This window comes from Sinohyriopsis cumingii, chromosome 17 (assembly GCF_028554795.1).
Source record: "Sinohyriopsis cumingii isolate HCF-2022 chromosome 17, ASM2855479v2, whole genome shotgun sequence".
Taxonomy (NCBI): domain Eukaryota; kingdom Metazoa; phylum Mollusca; class Bivalvia; order Unionida; family Unionidae; genus Sinohyriopsis; species Sinohyriopsis cumingii.
The window spans coordinates 90,025,256-90,047,810 of NC_142977.1; the positions used below are offsets into that span (position 1 = coordinate 90,025,256).

General features: G+C 35.3%; 1 protein-coding gene across 1 annotated transcript in view; it reads left to right on the forward strand.

The window, feature by feature from the left end:
* Positions 1-22,555, forward strand: part of LOC149779396 (late secretory pathway protein AVL9 homolog) — a 162,040-nt gene that overhangs the window by 67,916 nt on the left and 71,569 nt on the right. The window contains exons 9-11 of the mRNA XM_089940061.1: positions 924-1,386; positions 11,880-12,387; positions 18,091-18,272. Of these exons, the coding sequence (XP_089796187.1) occupies positions 924-1,386; positions 11,880-12,387; positions 18,091-18,272 (1,153 nt within the window). The remainder of the gene's footprint in view (positions 1-923; positions 1,387-11,879; positions 12,388-18,090; positions 18,273-22,555) is intronic.

Genomic DNA, 22,555 nt, shown 5'->3' on the forward strand with positions numbered 1-22,555 from the left:
GAATTTCATTTTCATATATTGACTTACATATTTCATCAATACATAAATTACATTTGTTAACAAAAGATAAATTGTGTGCATCTCATTAGTATCCTTGATAGACAGGTTTTCTTGTGTTCTTCCTGTCATTGAACATTAAGGAATGTAAGAATATTCCTATATTGCAAAACAGTTTATATAAATTCAAACTAGGAGATTAAAAGTGGTAAGGTTAGCAAGAATTTACTGGTAATTTTTTTATTTTATGGTTAGTTTGCATTTGGATGAAATTTATTAAAATTTCTTTGAAATATTACTTTATCATTGTGTCCAGAAATTTAAAATGGCTCTGAGCCAGTTTCTGTGGAAACTGATTTGTTGTAGCTTTTAAGTGTATGCTAAATTTATATCTTGACTACATCTGCTTCATTTATGTCAGAATAAAAGGATGATATTACGGGTCAATTCCTCATGAAATAATTTATTGCACATCGCAAAATAGTGATTATTACACGATGATGGTATTGATGGTAGTGGTCAAAGACTATTAAAAATCAGGTATCTTACAATACCTTGTTATAATTGCCTAAAAATACCATATTTCTAACTTGGTTGTTGAATATAATCTGTATTATCATATTTGTTATGATGTTAACATAATTGTATTTTATTTTGTTCAGTATTAAATTACTTTTATTATATTTTTGTTCTGGTATTATAATTGATTTTGTTTTCTGATATAATGTAAATTGATCTTTTTTCTGCTATTAAAATAATTTTAATTTTTTTCTGGTACTAGTATAATTCTATCTTATTTCTTTTTTGGCTATTAACATGATATCATTTTATTTTTTCTGTTGTTAATATAACATTCTGGGTTTTTTCTGGTATTAATATAACATTCAGGGTTTTTTCTGGTATTAGTAAATGCATTTTTTCTACAGATACAGCCATTTTGGAAACTCAAAAGAAAATGCTCCAGAGGTTAATTTGAAATTAAAAACTTCCACTGCCTGCAGCAACAGTATTGAGCCAGAATCTCCCACAATGGAGAGGGGCTACGAATTACAGGATGATAACAGTATCAAGAAAAATCTGGATGTTTTAGGCTCTGACACCATTGTTAATAGTTTAGGAATGGAAAGCAGTAATATCCAGAGTGATGTTGTGAATGCTGATAGAGCTTTGAAAAAAACGAAAGATACAGTGAATGAGTCATCAAAAAGGTCTCAAACATTGGAAGATTCTTCACTTGATTCTGGTCAATGTGAACCATTGGCATTTAAAGAGGATCATTTTTTAGAAGACTCCTCAGAAAATAATCAAGCTGCCTGTCGGAATGTAATGGTGGCAGAGAATAATATGAAGATGGATATGAAAAGTATGGTACAGTTACAGGCAGTACAGGTTTGTAACCAATTATTTCATATGGCAACTCAGTTAATATGCACCTAAAGGTTCAATACAGTATATAGGGTTCAGTATCAGGTTATTTTTGAACTCTTCATTTCTTGAAAACCCATATTTTATATTTTATAGCATAATTTTTAAATCACTGTGTGCCAAAAAATACATAATTTTAATGTTAATAATAGTTTACCTGTCATCTTTATTAAGCATTACCTTTCTGCATGGAAAGACCTCATCCATGCTAGATGCACTAACTCCCAGTTTCAGAGATTTCTTAGAACATGTGCATCAAACCCAGTCTGACCTATGTAATCAGCCCATGCTCCATAGAGTATCCTCATTCTTTTCTGGACAACCATTGAAACACTATGAAGAGAAAATGTCTACAAGTGCAGTGGTTTCATGCTAATAACCCAGGGCTTGTCTTTATTAGTTCTTTATAGTGAACATTAAACCTCTGTCCATATTTATTAGATTTGTAAAATCAATAAGGTTAACATTGATAACTTTCATTCATGCAACCAGCCCCCCTCCCCCACTTTCTCCTCCTAAAGTAAAGGGTGTGGGACATTGTGGTAGTAATAAGTACTCACTAACTTGCGTTCTTGAAAAGTTTCCAGTTACAACAGGTTTACAATATGGGGGTCCAGATATTACTGTGATTATTGTTTATTAACCCTTTACCTCATGCAAGCGCCTTTTGACATCTCAGCTGCATTCACATGGAAGCGCCTTTTGACATCTGCTGTAAACATCGGCCATTTTAAGCCGGTTTTCATAGCACCACCTTCAGGGAAAACCCCCTATTAAATACTACATTCATTTCTGCGAAAGACAATTACGTCAGATCACGTGGTCACTTTTATGCTCTGGTCAATATCTGCTATTCAAAGTAACTGGTTCGTGATCCCCACTCTCCAGAATGGAGGTTGCGGATTTCATTTAGTACTTACAAAGTTTTCACGATTAGAATCGCAACTATGAAAGATTCAGTAAATTATGTAAAGATTCTGATATTGATGTAGGCAGCAATTAGTTTTTATCAATTATCAAATTCAGATGACTTAGTGATGTAGACGCAGACAAAAAACTTGTAAATTTCGAGTAGGAGAAATGGCAGCTACGGTTGGTCATGCAGTCTCACTGACTTGATGGTGAACAAGTTCTCTCAAGATTTTAAAGCACATAAAAAATTCTTCCGTGAAAAATAATTAATTACACAGCTATAACAGTACGACTTTACTCTTAAATTTTTCCACACATAATAGATGTGTACCAAAAATGTAAAATGGCTGAAATTGCTGTTAAGTAGCATACACTATATTGCTTAACAGTTAACAGGCAGGCCTATGCTTATGGAGTCGAATAGGTAACAGGTGTTCTATTTATAGCACACTGCACTGGGTAACTTTGCTCTATGAGGTAAAGGGTTAAAGCAATAATGTGGTCACAACATGGAATCTCATTACAAAATTATTAGTAGATTCTAGGCCCCTTAATTGTTTTAGTTGTTTTTTTCATAACATTACTCCAACACAATGATGATGTTCTGGTGTTTATAAGTTGTAAACAGAATAACCGAATAAACTCAGACATTTTTGTTTACATTACATAACAAACAGTAGTAAAGAGATGCAATGTGGCAATGCAACCCACGTTATTTTATCATCATTTCTCTGTTATTTTGTCAGACTTAAGTTTCTTGTTTCAGGACTTTTATTTGTCAGATGTTTCAAACAGTTGGTAAGTGTGAGTATAAGAAAGGCCCATGGGACACTCACTTACTTTGTTTATTGTATTTGTGTATAAAATGTACACGAATGGACAGATGTCCCCTGTGTTGCCTGTGGTCAGATGATGCTTGGGGCCTTGCTGATAGCTGTAACATGTATCTTTAGGGGAAGGAAGTATGTTCTCCCCTTCTGGATCAATCAAATCTCACATAGAAAGAAATATTGGTGCTACCTATGAGGTAGTAACAGATATTTCCACAGGGATCAAATGCGCTGTCATAGAACAAAAGAGGGTGGAGTGGCAGCTTCCCTAGACAAGATGAAATTGACTGCATCTCCCCTAACAAAAGAGGTTGGAGTGGCAGCTTCCCTAGACAAGGTGAAATTGACTGCATCTCCCCTAACAAAAGAGGGTGGAGTGGCAGCTTCCCTAGACAAGATGAAATTGACTACATCTCCCCTAACAAAAGAGGGTGGAGTGGCAGCTTCCCTAGACAAGATGAAATTGACTGCATCTCCCTTAACAAAATAGGGAGAGACAGCATCTTCCAAGAGAGAAATAGTGTTACTGAATGTGAGATAGAAACATATTTCTCAAGGGTTCAAATGCACTCCCACAAATAAAAAGAGGGAGGAGCAGCACCTCCCCAAGACATGATTTTGTGTCTTCTAACAAGAAGGCAGCTTCTGTCACAAGGGCAGTCAACTTGGTGGGTCCGAGTGCCCCCCACCCACCCAGCTACAGGAGAGTGGGGTAGCAATGTCCAACAAGCAAACACAGTAATATGGCATAATTTTAGACAAGCTACTAGGCTGGGGAATCAGACTGATATTCCTTTCATTCTCCTGTTCCCTTTCAGTCATTTTGGTATGTAGAACTTTCCCCTCAAGGGAGATAACAACCTCTGCCATGGATGTTGTCTATGTGGCTGTATGCATGTACAAGTGATGAGGTCTGTTGACCGTCACAAGTTTTGCTGAAATGGTTGTCAAGAGAAGTGAGGGTTAATTCCTTCCCTCTAAGAGACCAAAGAGAGGTGAGAAGAATTCTTACTTTCTGTGTGGAAAGGATTTTAATATTGGTCATGTTGGTAAAACAAAGAAACCTTGAATTAGCTCGTTTTACAAACTCCAATACTAAGGTAATTTGTAACATCTTTTTTAAAGCAGAACTTATAAGTAAATGCAGAGGCAATATTTAATAGAACATGGACTACCCCTATCAGTAGAAGACTACATTGGTCCTTTGTTCAAACGGATGTTTCCTGATTCCGAAATTGCAGAAAATATGCATTTGCAAGAACAAAATCATCTAATATTGTTAGGTGTTTAGCAGAAGATAATTTGCTTTAAATTGCAGAAGCCATACAAATTGGGCCATTTTGGTATTGCAGCAGACAGGAGCAGTGATTATGATGACAAAAAGTTGTACCCAGTCTGTGTAAGAGACTTTGACAACGAAAAGGGCAAAGTCAGAGTGCTCTTCTATCATTACCAGAATTGACAAGATTCCATTGGAGAAAACATTTTTTATTTACTTGATAATGCTTTGAATAACATAAGTTGGCAGAACTGTATGGGGTTTTCAGCTGATAATGCATCAGTGATAACTGGAATTCATAAAGGAGTTGCATTCTATATTTTGAAAAATGTCTTCATCAGTGTACATATCATGTTGTCCCTGTCATATGATGCACCTTGCTGCTGGAAAGGCTGCTGATAAATTAGATGGAGAACCCCTGAAGTATCAAGTTGGCGTTCTACCTGGCAATGTACTTCATGCAGACAGAGTTGATGTGCAATGCCACCTTATTTCCCAGCTAAAAGGTCCAATAACTGGAAGATATATATTTCCTCTTCGTTGTCAGGTTATGAAAGGAGTATTGGTTCTTTACAATTCTAATGCTTACTGTGAGAGATTATTCAGTATTGTTTACAAAAAAAACTGAATTCAGATCCAGGCTCTGTAACCCAGCACTTGATTCTAAAAGTAGGTAATGACATTCTCTCTGCTTTGAATATCGAAAAGATTACACTCCTTGAATTGTTTGCAGCATTTGACACAATAGACCATGATATTTTACTTCACCGTCTCCAGCATGTATTTGGCATTCATGATACATCCTTACTGAGGTTCAAGTCCTACTTGGTCAACAGGACCCAAATTGTGTCCTCAAATGGAATACACTCCAGCCCAGTTAATCTATGTTGTGGTGTTACACAGGGATCTGTTATTGAACCTGTTCTATTCATTCTTTACACTCACCTGTTCTCAAGTGTCATAGATCATCATCCAGTATCTCACCAATTGTACGCTGACAACACCCAGATATACAAATCTAGCCACCCGACTGAAGTTGATGCTACCATCCAAGGTGTAGAGAGGTGCATTTCTGATGTGAAATCATGAATGACATGTAACAAGCTACAGATGAATGATGATAAAACTGAGGCCATTCTGATCACAACACAAAGAATTTCTCATTCACATCCTTTATCTCAAACAATAAATATCAGCAACACCAACATTAAATTCACACAGTCAGTATGAAACCTAGGTGTTACGCTGGACAGTACTCTCACATGGCACCAACATGTCATAAACATATACAAGGCTGCATATCTTGAGCTGAGATGCATCAGCTTCATTTGCATATATCTTTCAGTTGATGCCACTAAAACACTTGTGTGTTCATTAGTACTTTCAAGATTAGACTTTTGTAACTCAATTCTGTCTGGTTCATCTCAATATCTACTCCAGAAACTTCAAAAAGTTCAAAACACAGCTGCTCGGATCATACTTAGAGTACCACGATCAGAACATACCTCCCTGCTGCTCTGTACCCTACACTGGCTATCCATTTGATCCAGAATCAAACACAAAATGTGTTCTCTGTGATACGTTTCACTGACGGACTCCAGTCCAAAATACCTGTCTGACCTCACCCATGTGTACACACCAGCAAGATACTTGCACTCCTCTTATGACAATTGTGTACTCATTATTCCCACTATGAAAATGAAGTCATATGGACAACGTTCTTTTGCATACCAGGGCCCAGCAACGTGGAATGAATTGCCCACTGAACTTAGGCACGAAGATACAGTGATCCCATTCAAGAGTGCTCTTAAAACTCACTTATTTTGACAGCAAGAACAAACTTAAAGACCTTATAATGTTTCCTACCTGAAATATTCTCAGCGTGTTTTTTATTTTTTTAATGTTTTTCTAATTTCATGGTGTTTGTTTTTGTAATAATATTATTATATGTTTTTCATCTTATAGGTGTTGTCTAATGTAAAGTGCTTAGAACTTCTAAAGATTAGGCGCTATACAAAGTCCTCATTATTATTATTATTATTATTATTATTATTATATAGCCATTCATTGAATGAATTCTTTTGATTTGAAGTATGGGATTTTATAGGAATTCATTGAATGAATACTGTTGATGATGAGTACAGGTTATATGGGGGGGGGGCCAAATGGCCAAGTGGTCTAAATCGCTCTCCGTTACGGATCACTGCCGTCTCACCTCTGTCTGCGTGGGCTCGAGTCTCGGATTGAACCAATGTGGGTATGTGAGAAAGCTTCCCAGTAGCTTCTCGAGGGTCGGTGGTTCTTTCCAGGGTTTTCCCGGGTTCTTCTTCCACCATTAATACTGGCCGTCATGTATAGCCTATTGTGTGCTGAAAAATGGCGTTAAACCCTACAACAACAACAACATGTTATATAGCCATTCACTGAATGAATATTGTTGATTACTCGTACAGGTTATATAGCCATTCACTGAATGAATACTGTTGATGACAAGTACAGGTTATATAGCCATTCACTGAATGAATACGGTTGATGACAAGTATAGGTTATACAGCCATTCATTGAATGAATACAGTTGATGACAAGTACAGGTCATATAGCCATTCAGTGAATGAAGACTATTGATGACAAGTGCAGGTTATATAGCCATACAATGAATGAATACTGTTGATGACAAGTATAGGTTATATAGCCATTCATTGAATGAATACTGTTGATAAGTACAGGTTATATAGCCATTCACTGAATGAATACTGTTGATGACAAGTACAAGTTATATAGACATTCACTGAAATGAACAACATCAATGAGTAGTACTGGTTTTACAGCCATTCATTGAATGAATCCAGTAAATGGGAGGTACAAGTTATATAGCCATTCATTGAATGAAGTCTCTAAATGAGAAGTACTGGTTTTTATAGCCATTCATTGAATGAATATTGCTGATGACAAGTACAGGTTATATAGCCATTCATTGAATGAATACTGTTGATAATAAGTACAGGTCATATAGCCATTCAGTGAATGAATACTATTGATGACAAGTGCAGGTTATATAGCCATACAATGAATGAATACTGTTGATGACAAGTTTAGGTTATATAGCCATTCATTGAATGAATACTATAAATGAGAAGTACTGGTTTTATAGCCATTCATTGAATGAATACTGTTGATGAAGAGTACAGGTTATAAAGCCATTCACTGAATGGATACTGTTGATTTGAAGTACAATACAGCATTTAGTGTTTCATTCTTCTTGTCTTTAGAGCTTATTTTCAACTTTTCTTGTTACAGAAAACGAAATATATACATCAAAATTAGCAAAAGTCATAAAGACCAGATAGAAAAGGGAGAATTAGTTCAGTGTCAGTCACTCCATTTCTCTCGGTCTTAATTTTTTCTCAATAATCTTTAGACAAATACTATTAGATTTTGACCACTTCTGTTTGTTCTTAGTAAAGTAGAAGTAAAAAATGTATGACCTATTTAAATTTTTGTAGATTTGTCAAGGGACTAATACTTCAGCGAGGACCTGTTTCATTTTTTTTCAGTGCTCTATGTTTTGATATCATCTCAAAGTGTTTTGATACCATGACAGGTTTCATTTTATTGCCTTAATTTCTGTTTGCTGCCTATTTCAGAGTTTATACTGATTTATTTGATCACCCTTGATACGCTGGGATCAAAATCAGAAATGTATATTACTGGTGTAACCTAGGTTAAGATCTTTCCACAGCTGCTCTAGATGATTATACAGCTCTCATTCACTATCATGCAGAACATTTTGACATGATTCTGGTATAGTGTATTACTACTACAGTCCCCATGAGGGGACTGAGTGGTTGACTGATCTAAGTAGTGATGGGTATTGGTCAGAATTTCATTATCAATAATCAGTTCCACTTTACCAACTGATAGTTGATTATAATCAGTTACTAAGACCAAATTTTAATTTTTGTTTCTTATACAGTTATATCTTTGCTCAAGTGTTCAAAGTATTAATAATTGTACAGAAGTAATCCATTTTAATGACATTTATAATTTGACCTAATAAAAACATTATATTTTTTCTATTCTGTTGTATTATTTTTGTTCTACAACTTTGTTAAATGAAAGTAAAGTTCATGTACCTGAAAAAACTTGCAATCCCCCCAAAAACCCTTTCATTCATATTTGATGTGTCTATCATTTAAAGTATAGAAGGACGTGCTTTTCTTGTTTGTCATTATTTACTAATACTACAGTCAAAGAATTTTACATTTAAACTGAAATCAAAAATTGTTTAAATTTCTTAACAATTTAATATCAAAATCTTGTAATCATGATTATAAATGTGTAAACCTACAGAGTTTGGTATGGTTTTATATTTGTAAGTTAGCAAGGGAATAAGTAATTCAACTGGACTGTAGTGGATCAGAAGTTCTATAGCTCACTGTTTTCACTGGAGTTTAACTAAACTTTGCATTTGCATGCAAATAAAAAGAAGAAACAAAATTAGGACATTGGTCGTTTCGACAGTACATACTCGAGCATATGTTTACCTAAAATACGTATTAAAAAAATTAAATTTTTCTTGTCATTGAATTCAGTGAAAATAGCTGCACCTACTTTCATTTGCATCCTCATTTCTGCAGAGTTTTAATGTGATTTTTGTCATATCTAATTTTGCTTCATTGATGGTCTCTCCTTTGCTTTGTAAAAATCCAAGTAAGTCCAAAAACATGTTGTATGTTTATATTGTACATACTGAAATGTATCAATTAGGACTGAAACCAGTTGCAGCTGCAGCTTCGATGGCTACAACCAAACAGTACTGGTTTGGACAGTATCTTCTGATGGTTACATTAGAACAGTTTCATTGGCTGGAGGATATGGCTTCCCCTTGGAATCGTTTTTTTGAACCAATCGCTGGACTCCTTGAATCCATCATGTACGACTACGATGAATTTTCCCAGAAATGCATCTAGATAGATCATTTTCTTATAAAGCTATAGCCAGATGGTGAAAACTTGAATGAAAAGTCAATAAAATGGGCTAAAACTAAAATTACATATGATGGGGAATAAGGTAAAAAAAATAGAAAATGGCAGTTCAGAGAATCTGCTCTGCAGAAGTTCCCTTGATTCGAGGCCAACAAAGATAGAACAATCGCACCTTGTAATATATGTAAGAAATACCCTTCAATTGCAGACAAAACAAGTGGATTGTTTGCACAATAAGTTATCACAAGGAAAAACACATTTTTAACATACCAAAATGTGCAAAGTACAATTCACTTTGGTTAAACAAAGGTTCTGGAACAATGTTAGTTCTCAGCCCATAGCACACCCTTGCACAAGCCAGTCTGAGCCTGAGATGGTTGATGTAAATTTTCTGCAGGATGTCTTTTATAAAATTGGGGAGAGCAAAGCCAGAGCAAAAGCAAAGTAAGCTTCATATCCTTGTTCTCATCATTAAGGACTGATGTATTTTTTGCCATTTAACTTTTTTCAGAGTTAGTTTTCTCCTTATTTTAATTGCCAACACACTGACTCACAGAGAAAAATCCCAACAAATTACATTGTACTTGAAGGAGTCTGACATATTTATTGTTTTCTCACGTCTGCAGTTTAAGTATACCTTTTACAGGAAAAATATCCAGTATATTTACATTTCAAAGATCCATCATGCATGCATTTAAATGGTGTAGCTCAATAAAAGTAAACATTTTAACAATCTTGTCATCCGTTATTCTTTTTAACTATAAAAATACAGACAAGTGATACGGACAAGTAAAATTTTATTTTACTTGTCTGTGCACATCTTGATTCAGACAAAATTTCTGCACCCATGAGTTCAGTATAGTAAGCTATTAATATATCACAGTTCCATTCAGATCATGGTTCTTAATATGATATGTTTAGGTATATAACATGGTTAGCAATTTTGGACCCAGACTAGTGCACTGTGTTTATAACATGGTTAGCAACTATGGACCCAGACTAGTGCACTGTGTTTATAACATGGTTAGCAAATATGGACCCAGACTAGTGCACTGTGTTTATAACATGGTTAGCAATTATGGACCTGGACTAGTGCACTGTGTTTATAACATGGTTAGCAATTATGGACCCAGACTAGTGCACTGTGTTTATAACATGGTTAGCAAATATGGACCCAGACTAGTGCACTGTGTTTATAACATAGTTAGCAATTATGGACCCATACTAGTGCACTGTGTTTATAACATGGTTAGCAATTATGGACCCAGACTAGTGCACTGTGTTTATAACATCGTTAACAATTATGGACCCAGGCTAGTGTTTATAACATGGTTAGCAATTATGGACAAAGACTAGTGCAGTGTGTTTATAACATGGTTAGCAATTATGGACCCAGACTAGTGCATTATAATGAAGAATATCTGTATTTCCTATACTTCTTTTTGAACGGGTCGAGATATTTTTAAAACATTTTCTTGTTCTTGATTGGAAATTTGGACATGCAGCTGGGAATTTTGTTGTTCCATTTAAAATGACTATTTCTTATTAATATGCTTATATGTGGTTAATCCAGGTTGATTACCTTCATATGTGACCTCACATAATAGTGTAGAAAAGTTTTAAGCCAGGAAAGCAAGCAGTAATTCATTTTGGACAAAGTCAGTTTACATTAATATTATGCTGAATTTTTGGGGATAGTAAATTATACTAGAAAAATGAATTGTAATTTACATACTAGTTCACAGAATGCATATCTTTTAGATGCAGTGAACTAAAGAAAATTATTCAGAATGTTCCTGTTAGCTCATTCACCCAAAGATTTGGTATTGATTATGCATTTACAGAGATGCAGGGCTCAGTCACTAAAACTGACTGAAATATGATCAGTACATTACAGTAATGAGTGTAAGTTGAGCTCAACTGCAAAACAGCTTAGACCCTGATCTGCCATAGCATGTTGTGCTGGCAAATAAGGGTCTTTGTTGTTTGTTCCACTGATTACTCCTAACAAACTGCATAGACAGATTTGCTGGCACATTATGTGATGCAAACTAAGTTAAAGTTTGTGTCTTAAATAATCATATCACAAGTGGTATACATCTGTGACAAGAGCAGTTTTTATAATTTTGTTAATTAACTGCACATGTCATTACAGTTTAATGTTTTACAAGGGACTCTAGTTTTTCCGAATACGGAAGTATCTGGGACCACGGTTTTAAGACTGATAGTTCAGATGTTATTTAATGACTTATCCCTGAACATCTTTTTAATATACCTTTGAGTAAGATACTGTTCTTCCACTCAACTCATGAAGACTTTTGATTATGACAATAAAATTAGCAGATTAACGTTGTATTCATAATTAGAGTTAAGATTCTGTTTGAGATGTTTTAATGTGCCTTTTCATAACAGAATTATGTCACTAGTAAGATAAAATTTAATTATTTACAGGTTGGGAAAAACATTCCAAATAATGGTTGTGTGATAAATATAGAGGAATACTCAAAGGATAATGAGGAATTTTCTGGAAGCTTGTCAGAACAAGCCACATTTGGCTCAACACGTGCTGATCTCTCACTCAGCTTTAATGACACACTCAGTGATTCAGTTAGACATAGTGACATTGTAGAGGAGCTAGATACCCCAGAAAGTTTAAATCAAATTGACAAAGAAGATTGCTTTTCTTGGGAAGAGGATCGGTTGCATCTTTTTATTGATCACGAAATAGATGGACAAGAAAGTGACAGGAACCCTAAAGAAGAAGTTAGTTTAGTATCATCCTTCAAAGATGACTCCATATTGGAGAGGAGTGCCAAAAAGTCACATGGTTCAACAGGTAGCCAGTCAGATGGCAAGGATGTGGATTCAGCTATGGCAGCTGTTGGAAGTAAAGATGGAAGTACAAGGGAGAGTAGTCCAGTTAGTGTTGGGTCAACATCATCAGAAAAATCAAGTCCTGGTAAGTATTTTTTAGTTCAGCTGGTCACAGACAGGAAGAGCTTATGTCATGCCTGTTGTCCCTTAATCCATCCATTCATTAGCACAAGTATGTAATCGCTAATCCTCCAAAACTATTTGAAAGGATTACCATGAAACTTTGCACAAACGTTCATGCAATGGTCTGGTTAGTCCAAAATGTAAACAGTACCACTCAAATATGCATTATGGCTGCCACAGTAGCATATCAACATATGGCTTTCACCAAACAACTTTTTATGGTATCTAAATGGTCCTCCATGAAAATGTTAGTGATTGGACCACAAATATGGCTACCATGGTGGCCATCATAAAAATCTTCTTATCGCTATTCCTCCTTGATGAAATAAATGCCATATTGACATGAGTTTTTCACTATAAGATTTATGTTTAATTGGTCCTGAATGAAAACGCCGCCAATTTGACATCCAGTATTGATGGCAGCCATGCTGAAAGTCTTGTTATCGCTACTCTACCTAAATGGACAACCATATCAACATGGGTCTACAACAGCAGACTTCATATGTTGCATTGTTGATCCTAAGTGAAAGTGGTGCTGTTTTTAGACAACTGACATGGATGCAGGTGGCCAGCTTGACAATCTTGATATAGCTTCTTCTCCAAAAAAGAAAGTAATAATCACATATAGTTTTCACCACAAGACTTCATATGATGACTGGTTGGTCCTAAATGAAAATGGTGCCAATCTGACCTCAGTTATGGCAACCAAGGCAGCCATTTTGATGTCTCTACTACTCATAACAGAAATTCATATCGACATGGGGCTTTCACCAGAAGACTTCTTATGGTGTCTGATTGGTCCTGAATAAAAATGTTGTTGATCTGACATAAAACATTACCACCATGTGTGGGGTCATAAATGAAGATGATGTGTCTGACCTCAAATATGGCAATCAAGGCAATCATCTTGATGTCGCTACTATTCATAAACAGAAAGTCATATTGACATGTCTGGTTGGTCTTCAATAAAATTGCTGATCTGACATCCAAAATGGCCACCATCTTGAAAATCATGTAATTACTACTCCTTCTTAAAAGAATGCCATATCAACATGGGGTTCTCACCAAAAGACTTTTATGGTATCTTGTTGTTCTAAAATGAAAATAATGCTAATTTATATCCAGTATATCTGCAGTGGTGGACCATCTTGGGAATCTTGCTATCACTACTTCTCAAGAATGGGTGGTCATATTGACATAGGTATTATATTGACATAGGGTTTTCTCTAAAAGACTTACATTTATGTCTAGTTGGTTTGAAATGAAGACGGTTCCAATACTACCATATATACTTGCATATAAGCCCATTTGCATATAAGCCGACCCCCCCAAAATGAATAGGTATAAACACTCAAAAATGCCGACCCACAACTTTGAGACATCATGAGATGCACGTGGTAAGTTCTAAAGTCAAACTTATATTAACATAAATTACACATATACTTCTCTCTGGTTGGCATCTATGATTATTTTAAAAAATTGGTATAAACTTGTTTGAAAAGTAATTCATTTAATTTTCTGTTTTCTTATTGTATCTCCTCTAATTTAGATTTGTGTATTACTTGATCGAACGATGAAATAAATTGAGCATTTGTGAGTTGCTGTAACACTACCTCTCCCTTTTGACTCAATTATTGTTTGTTTATGCATTTTTGCATTGAACATTTTATATCAGTGTACCAGTAATTGCATTTTTAATTTGCCTTGAAATTGTAAATATCTACTTGTAACCTAAAATGTGATCCCAGTATGACAACACAATGAACAACAAAAATGTTTGATTTCACCACTCACAATTAGGCTACTGAACATATTTATTAAATGGTGCCACCGCATGTACATTGTAGGTTTGAACATGCGCTGAATAAAGCACATTATACTGAATGAAGTACATCCATTGGAGTTGAATCATGGGCACCAGAGCACTAAACTTGAATGATAACTCCAAAATACAATAACAAAGTTTCAGAAATAATGCTTCAGAAATTATGCTAATGCCATAAATGCTGAGCTGTAGTTGCTTTGATGTAAGCAACCTTACACCATAGTTCTCAACTCTCATGCCGGGAGGGGAAAAAGTCCCAGATCTTAGGGTTGTTCCACGCCAACCTCACGGTTTCATAAGAATTCCCAATTATTACAATTTATGTCTTCGATTTTCATATATCCTTAAAAAGAAATTTCCTACATAAATAGAGATATTGTATGCAATCCATGGAAGCCATTTTCTGTTGTATCACCTGTGAATATTGTGGTGACGAAATAATTACTTTGCTATAAAGAATTCACTTCTTCAACAAATGGAATGTTTAAACATTATTCACATAAATTTACTTTTTTTTTAACTCTACAAGAATACAAAAATCAGAAAAAAGACGAGAGAGAAAAAACACAACAATAAAATTGCTGACAATTAATTTCAATCTCAAGACTGATCACTACTCCATATGCTATAGTGCCATTCCCACCAAAGAAACTTACATGAGTGAACACCTGGAATTTTTATACCATATATACAAATGTTAGTTACCATCATTAAATTAAAAGAAATGAATGAAAATACATAACATGCAGCATATTTTCTCCTCAAAAGACTAATTCAGACTACATATGTATCTAGTAAACAATAATAAATGCCTTACGAGTTGACAATAAGGAAATGTCAGATATACAATGACGGGAATATAGTTGCGACACGTATGGTACCATGAGGCTGCCTATTTAAGTACATTTAGTTCAACAAAATTGGGAATCATATTTGCCAAACAATTGCTGGTACTTGCATAACACACAGTAGTGTAGAACATGATTTCTTTGAATTATGATGGAGGGCCAGTCATTTTCACAAAATAGTTGCATTGTTAAGCGGGATTAACTTCTAATTAGTCGTGCAGGCTCTCTTGCTTGTTTATTTAAGACTAATCTTTAGCTGTTGTGCAGTTTGGCCACAGCTGACCAGAATATGAAAATATGGCATGTCCTGAGGGAAAATAAGGGACATCACTGGGAAAAACAGTAAGTCCTTTGCGAATTTCACACATATTGGACCCAGAGATCGGTCAATATTTAGTGAAACCAAGGCTTTAAAAATGCCACAAAAAAAGTCCCAATCTCCCTATTTTTTTAATTCAGTCTCCACAGTTGGATTTTGAAAAGTTTACAGGTATGCCTTACATCCCGTTTTACAAAACTACGGTAATCAGGCTAATATTATGGAATAAAAGGCAATTACACATCAAAGTATTGGTATAGTTCCCAGTCAAAATTCAATCTTAACACAAGCCAGTTTCAGGGTTTTAATGATTAACTGGCCTGTGTTGTTCTTGGAAAACGAAAAACAAATCAGGCCAACTATCAACAAAGGATATGCTGAAACATCAAGCTTTCCCTTGTGTGGAAATTTATGATGTTGTTTAGCCAAAACACTAAAGTCGATTGATAGTAATCTTAGATGGTTATAATGAGAATTTTAGCCTTCATTATTACCATTCTTGATGAACATGTAAGTTATGCTGGTTATGTGCCTTGTACAGTTAAACATAAATATTACCTCAGTTTGTAGGATTGCTTATATCATTGAAAATGAGTAACATGTGAGCATGTGATTCATTGTAAATGAAACAGCTATTAGGGACTAGCTGAAATATTATGTGGAAGAATGCAATTTGGATTTAAGTGACGCTATGCACGCTTTGCACTGTGTAAGTACTGTACATTATAGTTCAGCCTGGTCTCCCAGGTAAACTCAACTGGCCCGTGAATTATGAAGTCTGCATTTACCTTTATTTAATTTTGTGTTGAAGAAATCAGAAAATATGTAAAATAATAACAAAATCAATCATAGTACTTTATAACAGTTACATGTATGTCTTTGGACACAGAAAAAATTATTTACAGCCATTACAGTAGTCAACAAAAAGACTTAAAAACTGTCAAGTTTAGACATTGGCCCACAGATAAGCCAACCCAACCCAACCCCCCAACCCCCCATTGTTTTCCAGGGCTTTATTTTTTCCTAAATTATTCGGCTTATACATGAGTATATGCAGTACTCATTATGATGCATCCACTTTTCAGCATATATAAAAGGCAGCTAATGTGTGGATTGAAATTCTACCATTGGATCAGCCCAGGTCAGTTATTATGGTGAATGTTTGGGCTGGGTACTTTACTCCAGTTTTCTCAGCACCAAAATGCATACTATTTCTGTGCTGTACAACACTAAACCAAACCAGTCATTACACCCTTGATATCTTGGATGTTGATTCACCTAAGTTCATGAATATTATTGTTCATGAATTTCAGCAAGAATAACTGTACCTATATTAGGTCAATATGATCCAATTTCCATGCTTGATATTTGCTATCTGTTCTCTAAACCCTCTTTATGTTTTTTTAACACTCTTGTTTTCAATATATGAAAATTTGTATGTGGATACATCTTAAAGAGAGTAATGCATTTATCCCAGAATTAGGTCATTATGACCTAATTCTCTTGCTGTCCAGATTGTCTTTTGCAATCATTTATACGTCCTTTATATATTTTACCCTATTTCACTTATACAATTGTTATGTGGATGCACCACAACTATACACAAACTAAGTGCTTATTATATTTTTAGCTAATTGTTCCTTACACCACAAATATCTTAGACCCACTAAAATTTCATTAGTGTATTATTCTTGGGTTATTTTTGGATTTGATTCTTAAAACTGTAAGTTCTTTTTTTTCTTCAGGGTCATATCCTCTTCAAACCAGCTTAATGTTATAATGACAACCAGTGGGCAACAAAAAATATCCTCTTCAAACCAGTTTAATGTTGTACTGACAACCAGTGGGCAACAGGGTCATACCCTCTTCAAACCAGCTTAATGCTATACTGACAACCAGTGGGCAACAGGGTCATATCCTCTTCAAACCAGCTTAATGTTATGCTGACAATCAGTGGGCAACAGGGTCATATCCTCTTCAAACCAGCTACTGTTATACTGACAACCAGTGGGCAACAGAGTCATATCCTTCAGATCTTGTTGGACTAACTTGAATCAGTAGCCATGGCATATCTTTTGGCAAGGTTCTTAACTCACATTGCCTTCGCATCAATTCTCCATACCAGTCAGTATATTTGTCCTCTTCAAGATGTGCTCCACAGGTGGCGAGGGTTTAGTGTTTACAATTAAACACCTTGTTTATTTTATGATTAGAATGTATTTGAAACTTTCTGCCATTATATTTTATACTTTTTAAGCCTTTCCATTGTGAGACAAATTAACAACTTTTACAAAATTGATTATTTAAATGAAATTGCAAGGATCATAATAAATGCTTGGCAGAATTCAAGCATTTTATGTAAGATGAGGAAGATTCAGGAAAGATACCCAAACTAATTAGATTGAGGATTTGAATCCTACCCAGATATTTGGGGTTTTTATGATCTGCCCTCTCCTTTTGTCTACAACTGGGGCAAACCTGACATGCAGACACAAAATTAATGTAAATATTATTATTATTATTAAAAAGTGAATTTGGCCTTACAAATATGTTGATAAAAGTTAAATCCCAGTTACCATTGGCAGAGCTGCAGCCTCAGTGTATTTCTATCTGTCTATAATCAGTTTTTCAGGCATTTTAAAAGACAATATTCTTTTTGTTCAATTGTTAAAGCAGCGGCTATTAAGAACCGACTCAGCTCAGCATTCAGTGGCATCAGCATCCGACAGAAACTGAAATCCAAAGTGGGATCGAAAGATGAGACCTCACAACCTGCATCGCCTGAAAATGATAATAGCGTAATACCAGTATTACTCCAAGATGATTTTGGTTTTCCGCTGGCTATCTTTACTAAGGTGAGTGCCTATTTTTGTTTTGTGATAATGCAATGTCTTATTATATCTGTGCTTTTTGTACTCACACCACGTCTAAGGAGATACATAATGTAATGTGTTCTTATGTCTGAGCTTTTTGTACTCCCATCATCTCTATGGAGGGTACATAATGTAGTGTCTTATTATGTCTGTGCTTTTTTGTACTCCCACCATGTCATGTCACACATTCCCCTTCTTGACTTGTAATATTGTCTTTCGATTTCATCATGTGTCCAAGTGTATCCATGTTATATTGATGTGTTTCTGTTTGAAGAAACATGATTCTGCCAGGACATGTAGGTGTATTTTACTACTACTCCATCATGATTCCAAATAGAGTTTTAAAACTTGGAATGTGATTTGGGGTGGTCTGTAAATGTTCAAGATTTTGATTCATCCCATTATGGCTGAGCATAGTATCATAGTGTTTTTGTTTCTAGTAGGTAGACCCTAGGGTTGCAGAGCTTTGTTTCTAGTAGGCAGACCCTAGGGTTGCAGAGCTTTGTTTCTAGTAGGCAGACCCTAGGGTTGCAGAGCTTTGTTTCTAGTAGGCAGACCCTAGGGTTGCAGAGCTTTGTTTCTAGTAGGCAGACCCTAGGGTTGCAGAGCTTTGTTTCTAGTAGGCAGACCCTAGGGTTGCAGAGCTTTGTTTCTAGTAGGCAGACCCTAGGGTTGCAGAGCTTTGTTTCTAGTAGGTAGACCCTAGGGTTGCAGAGCTTTGTTTCTAGGAGTTAGAGCTAAGCATAACTGAAAAGACTCATGCATGTGTGGGTATTATGTAGAAATGTAATTAAGTATTAAATATATGTACTTATAAGTATTTATGAAATTTATTTAAAAGGTTTTATATAGTTTGTACAATCACTGTAGTTAGAGATCTAAATATGATAATACTGGAATAAAAAAGTTTGTCAGTTGTACTGATAATGCCAAGAAATTAAGGAATATGGCTCAAACAAAAGCCTTTAAAATTTTTGCTCTGTTTTGAATACAGAAATGCATACTAGTAACCTTTGAATCTGGATGTTTAATAATGTAAATAGTTTCCCTGTTATTGACAGTTAAAATTATGATTCATATTGGGTAATAATTGAAATAGTTGCCCAGTTATTGACAGTTAAAATCATGATTCATATTGGGTAATAATTGAAATAGTTGCCTGTTATTGACAGTTAAAATTATGATTCATACTGGGTAATAATTGAAATAGTTGCCCAGTTATTGACAGTTAAAATTATGATTCATACTGGGTAATAATTGAAATAGTTGCCTGTTATTGACAGTTAAAATCATGATTCATATTGGGTAATAATTGAAATAGTTGCCTGTTATTGACAGTTAAAATCATGATTCATATTGGGTAATAATTGAAATAGTTGCCCAGTTATTGACAGTTAAAATTATGATTCATACTGGGTAATAATTGAAATAGTTGCCTGTTATTGACAGTTAAAATCATGATTCATATTGGGTAATAATTGAAATAGTTGCCTGTTATTGACAGTTAAAATCATGATTCATATTGGGTAATAATTGAAATAGTTGCCTGTTATTGACAGTTAAAATCATGATTCATATTGGGTAATAATTGAAATAGTTGCCCTGTTATTGTCCAAACATGTAACATTATCTTACATTTATAGCACTGTTAGTGCATTATTTACTTTAATTATTTACCTTTGTATCTCTCAAATGATGTGTGTCCCCAGATTTGGAGGGTGAGGTACACAGTGTTCCATGCCCTTGGGATCCTGTGTGCAACACTGCTACTGTAATCTTCGTAGTGTAAATAATAATAATAATAATAATGAGGACTTTTTATAGCGCCTAATCTTTAGAAGCTCTAAGCGCTTTACAACATTAGACAACACCTATAAGATAATAAACATATAATGCTATGATTACAAAAACAAACACCATGAAATTAAAAAACATTATAAAACATGCTGAGTCTTTAAGTTTGTTCTTGCAGTCAAAATAAGTGAGTTTTGAGAGCCCTCTTGAATGTGATCGCTGTGTCTTTGTGTCCAAGTTCAGTGGGCAATTCATTCCACGTTGCTGGGCCCTGGTATGCAAAAGAACGCTGTCCATATGACTTTGTTTTCATAGTGGGAATAATGAGTATACGATTATCAGAAGAGGAGTGTAAGTATCTTGCTGGTGTGTACACATGGGTGAGGTCGGATAGGTATGTTGGACTAGAGTCCGTCAGTGAAACATAGCACAGAGAACAAATTTTGTGTTGATTCTGGATTAAATGGAGAGCCAGTGTAGGATACAGAGCAGCGGAGAGGTGTGCTCTGATCGTGGTACTCTAAGTATGATCCGAGCAGCTGTGTTTTGAACTTTTTGAAGTTTCTGGAGTAGATATTGAGATGAACCAGACAGAATTGAGTTACAATAGTCCAGTCTTGAAAGTACTAATGAACACACAAGTGTTTTAGTGGCATCAACTGAAAGATATTTGCGAATTGAGCTGATGCATCTCAGCTCAAGATATGCAGCCTTGCATATGTTCATGACATGTTGGTGCAATGTGACAGTACTGTCCAGAGTAACACCTAGGTTTCATACTGATTGTGTGAATTTAATGTTGGTGTTGCTGATATTTATTGTTTGAGGTAAAGGATGTGAATAAGAAAGTCTTTGTGTTGTGATCAGAATGGCCTCAGTTTTATTATCATTCATCTGCAGCTTGTTACATGTCATCCATGATTTCACATCAGAAATGCACCTCTCTACACCTTGGATGGCAGCATCAACTTCAGTTGGGTGGCTTGATTTGTATATTTGGGTGTCATATGCGTACAATTGGTGAGACACTGGATGATGATCTATGACACTTGAGAGTGACTGGGTGTACAAAATGAAGAGAACGGGTCCAAGAACAGACCCCTGTGGAACACCACAACATAGATCAACTGGGCTGGAGTGTATTCCATTTGCAGATACAATTTGTGTCCTGTTGACCAAGTAGGACTTGAACCACAGTAAGCCTGTATCATGAATGCCAAATACATGCTGGAGACGGTGAAGTAATATATCATGCTCTATTGCGTCAAATTCTGCAGACAAATCAAGGAGGGTGAGGACTGTAATTTTTCTGCTATCCAACGCAGAGAGAATGTCATTAACTACTTTTAGAAGAGTAGTTTTAGTGCTGTGGCAAGGGCGATATGCAGATTGTACATTACTAAAAAGACTGTTTGAATTTAGATGAGATACCAGCTGGGATAGAACAACCTTTTCTAAGATTTTTTATATGAATGGGAGATTAGAAACTGGGCAGTAGTTCTTTAAATCGTTATGGTCTAGTGTTGGTTTCTTCAACAGAGACTTTACAATGGCAATTATGAAAACTGATGGGAATTCCCCGGATGAGAGAGAGGTATTAATAACATCAGTTAGTGAAGGCAATACTAGATCTAAGCACTCAAGCAGCAGTGATGTTGGAATTGGATCAAGTTCACATGACTTTGGTGCACTCTTCGTCAGGATTGTATGTACTAAATCCATAGAGACAGGTTCAAATGCTGCTAATGGTTGCCGCTCAAATTCTGTATCCCAACTGTATGGTGACGACGAGTCAATTGAAACTGTGGTGTCAAGCTTATCTATAATGCTTTGTAAATAACATCTTCCACAATTTTAATCAGAATTTATGAAAATGGTATGCTTGTTAAAAGTTTGTGTATATTGTTTGGTTTGCTCAGGACTTGAAAAAGCCTTGAATTTGATATCTGGTCTTCAGATCTCTTGAAAATTAGAAAGTGTGGAAGAAGCCCTTATAAAGTTTTTTAATTTACATTGACATCTCTTTAACTCATTAACCCGTGAAGGTTTTTTTATTTTTTGCCTGAATGCGAGTAAAAAACACATTTTGTGGGCTATTTCTTAATACATTCTAATACATTGACTTCCAAGTGATTCCCGATTAAATTAATGCCTAGTTGTGTTAGAAACATTTTTTCTTTGGCTGTTCACTCGCACATGAGCAGAAGAGTAAAAGTTGGAGTTCTTTTGTTTTGGTTTTTTTGCTTAACGGACCCATCATTTTCGTATTGAGACCACTCTTTATTCCAAACACCATCTTATCCTACTTTTTGAAAAGGTTCATCTGTCTGTCTGCAGTTCAGACTTTTCTGCCTTAGATCTGAAGGCAAAAAGTCGAAAATCCAGACACAAAATCGGATTCTGACCATAGGCAAATTTGGGTGGAGAAAAATGGGTTCCAAAAATTTGGTATTTCCCTCTGTATTTTATAG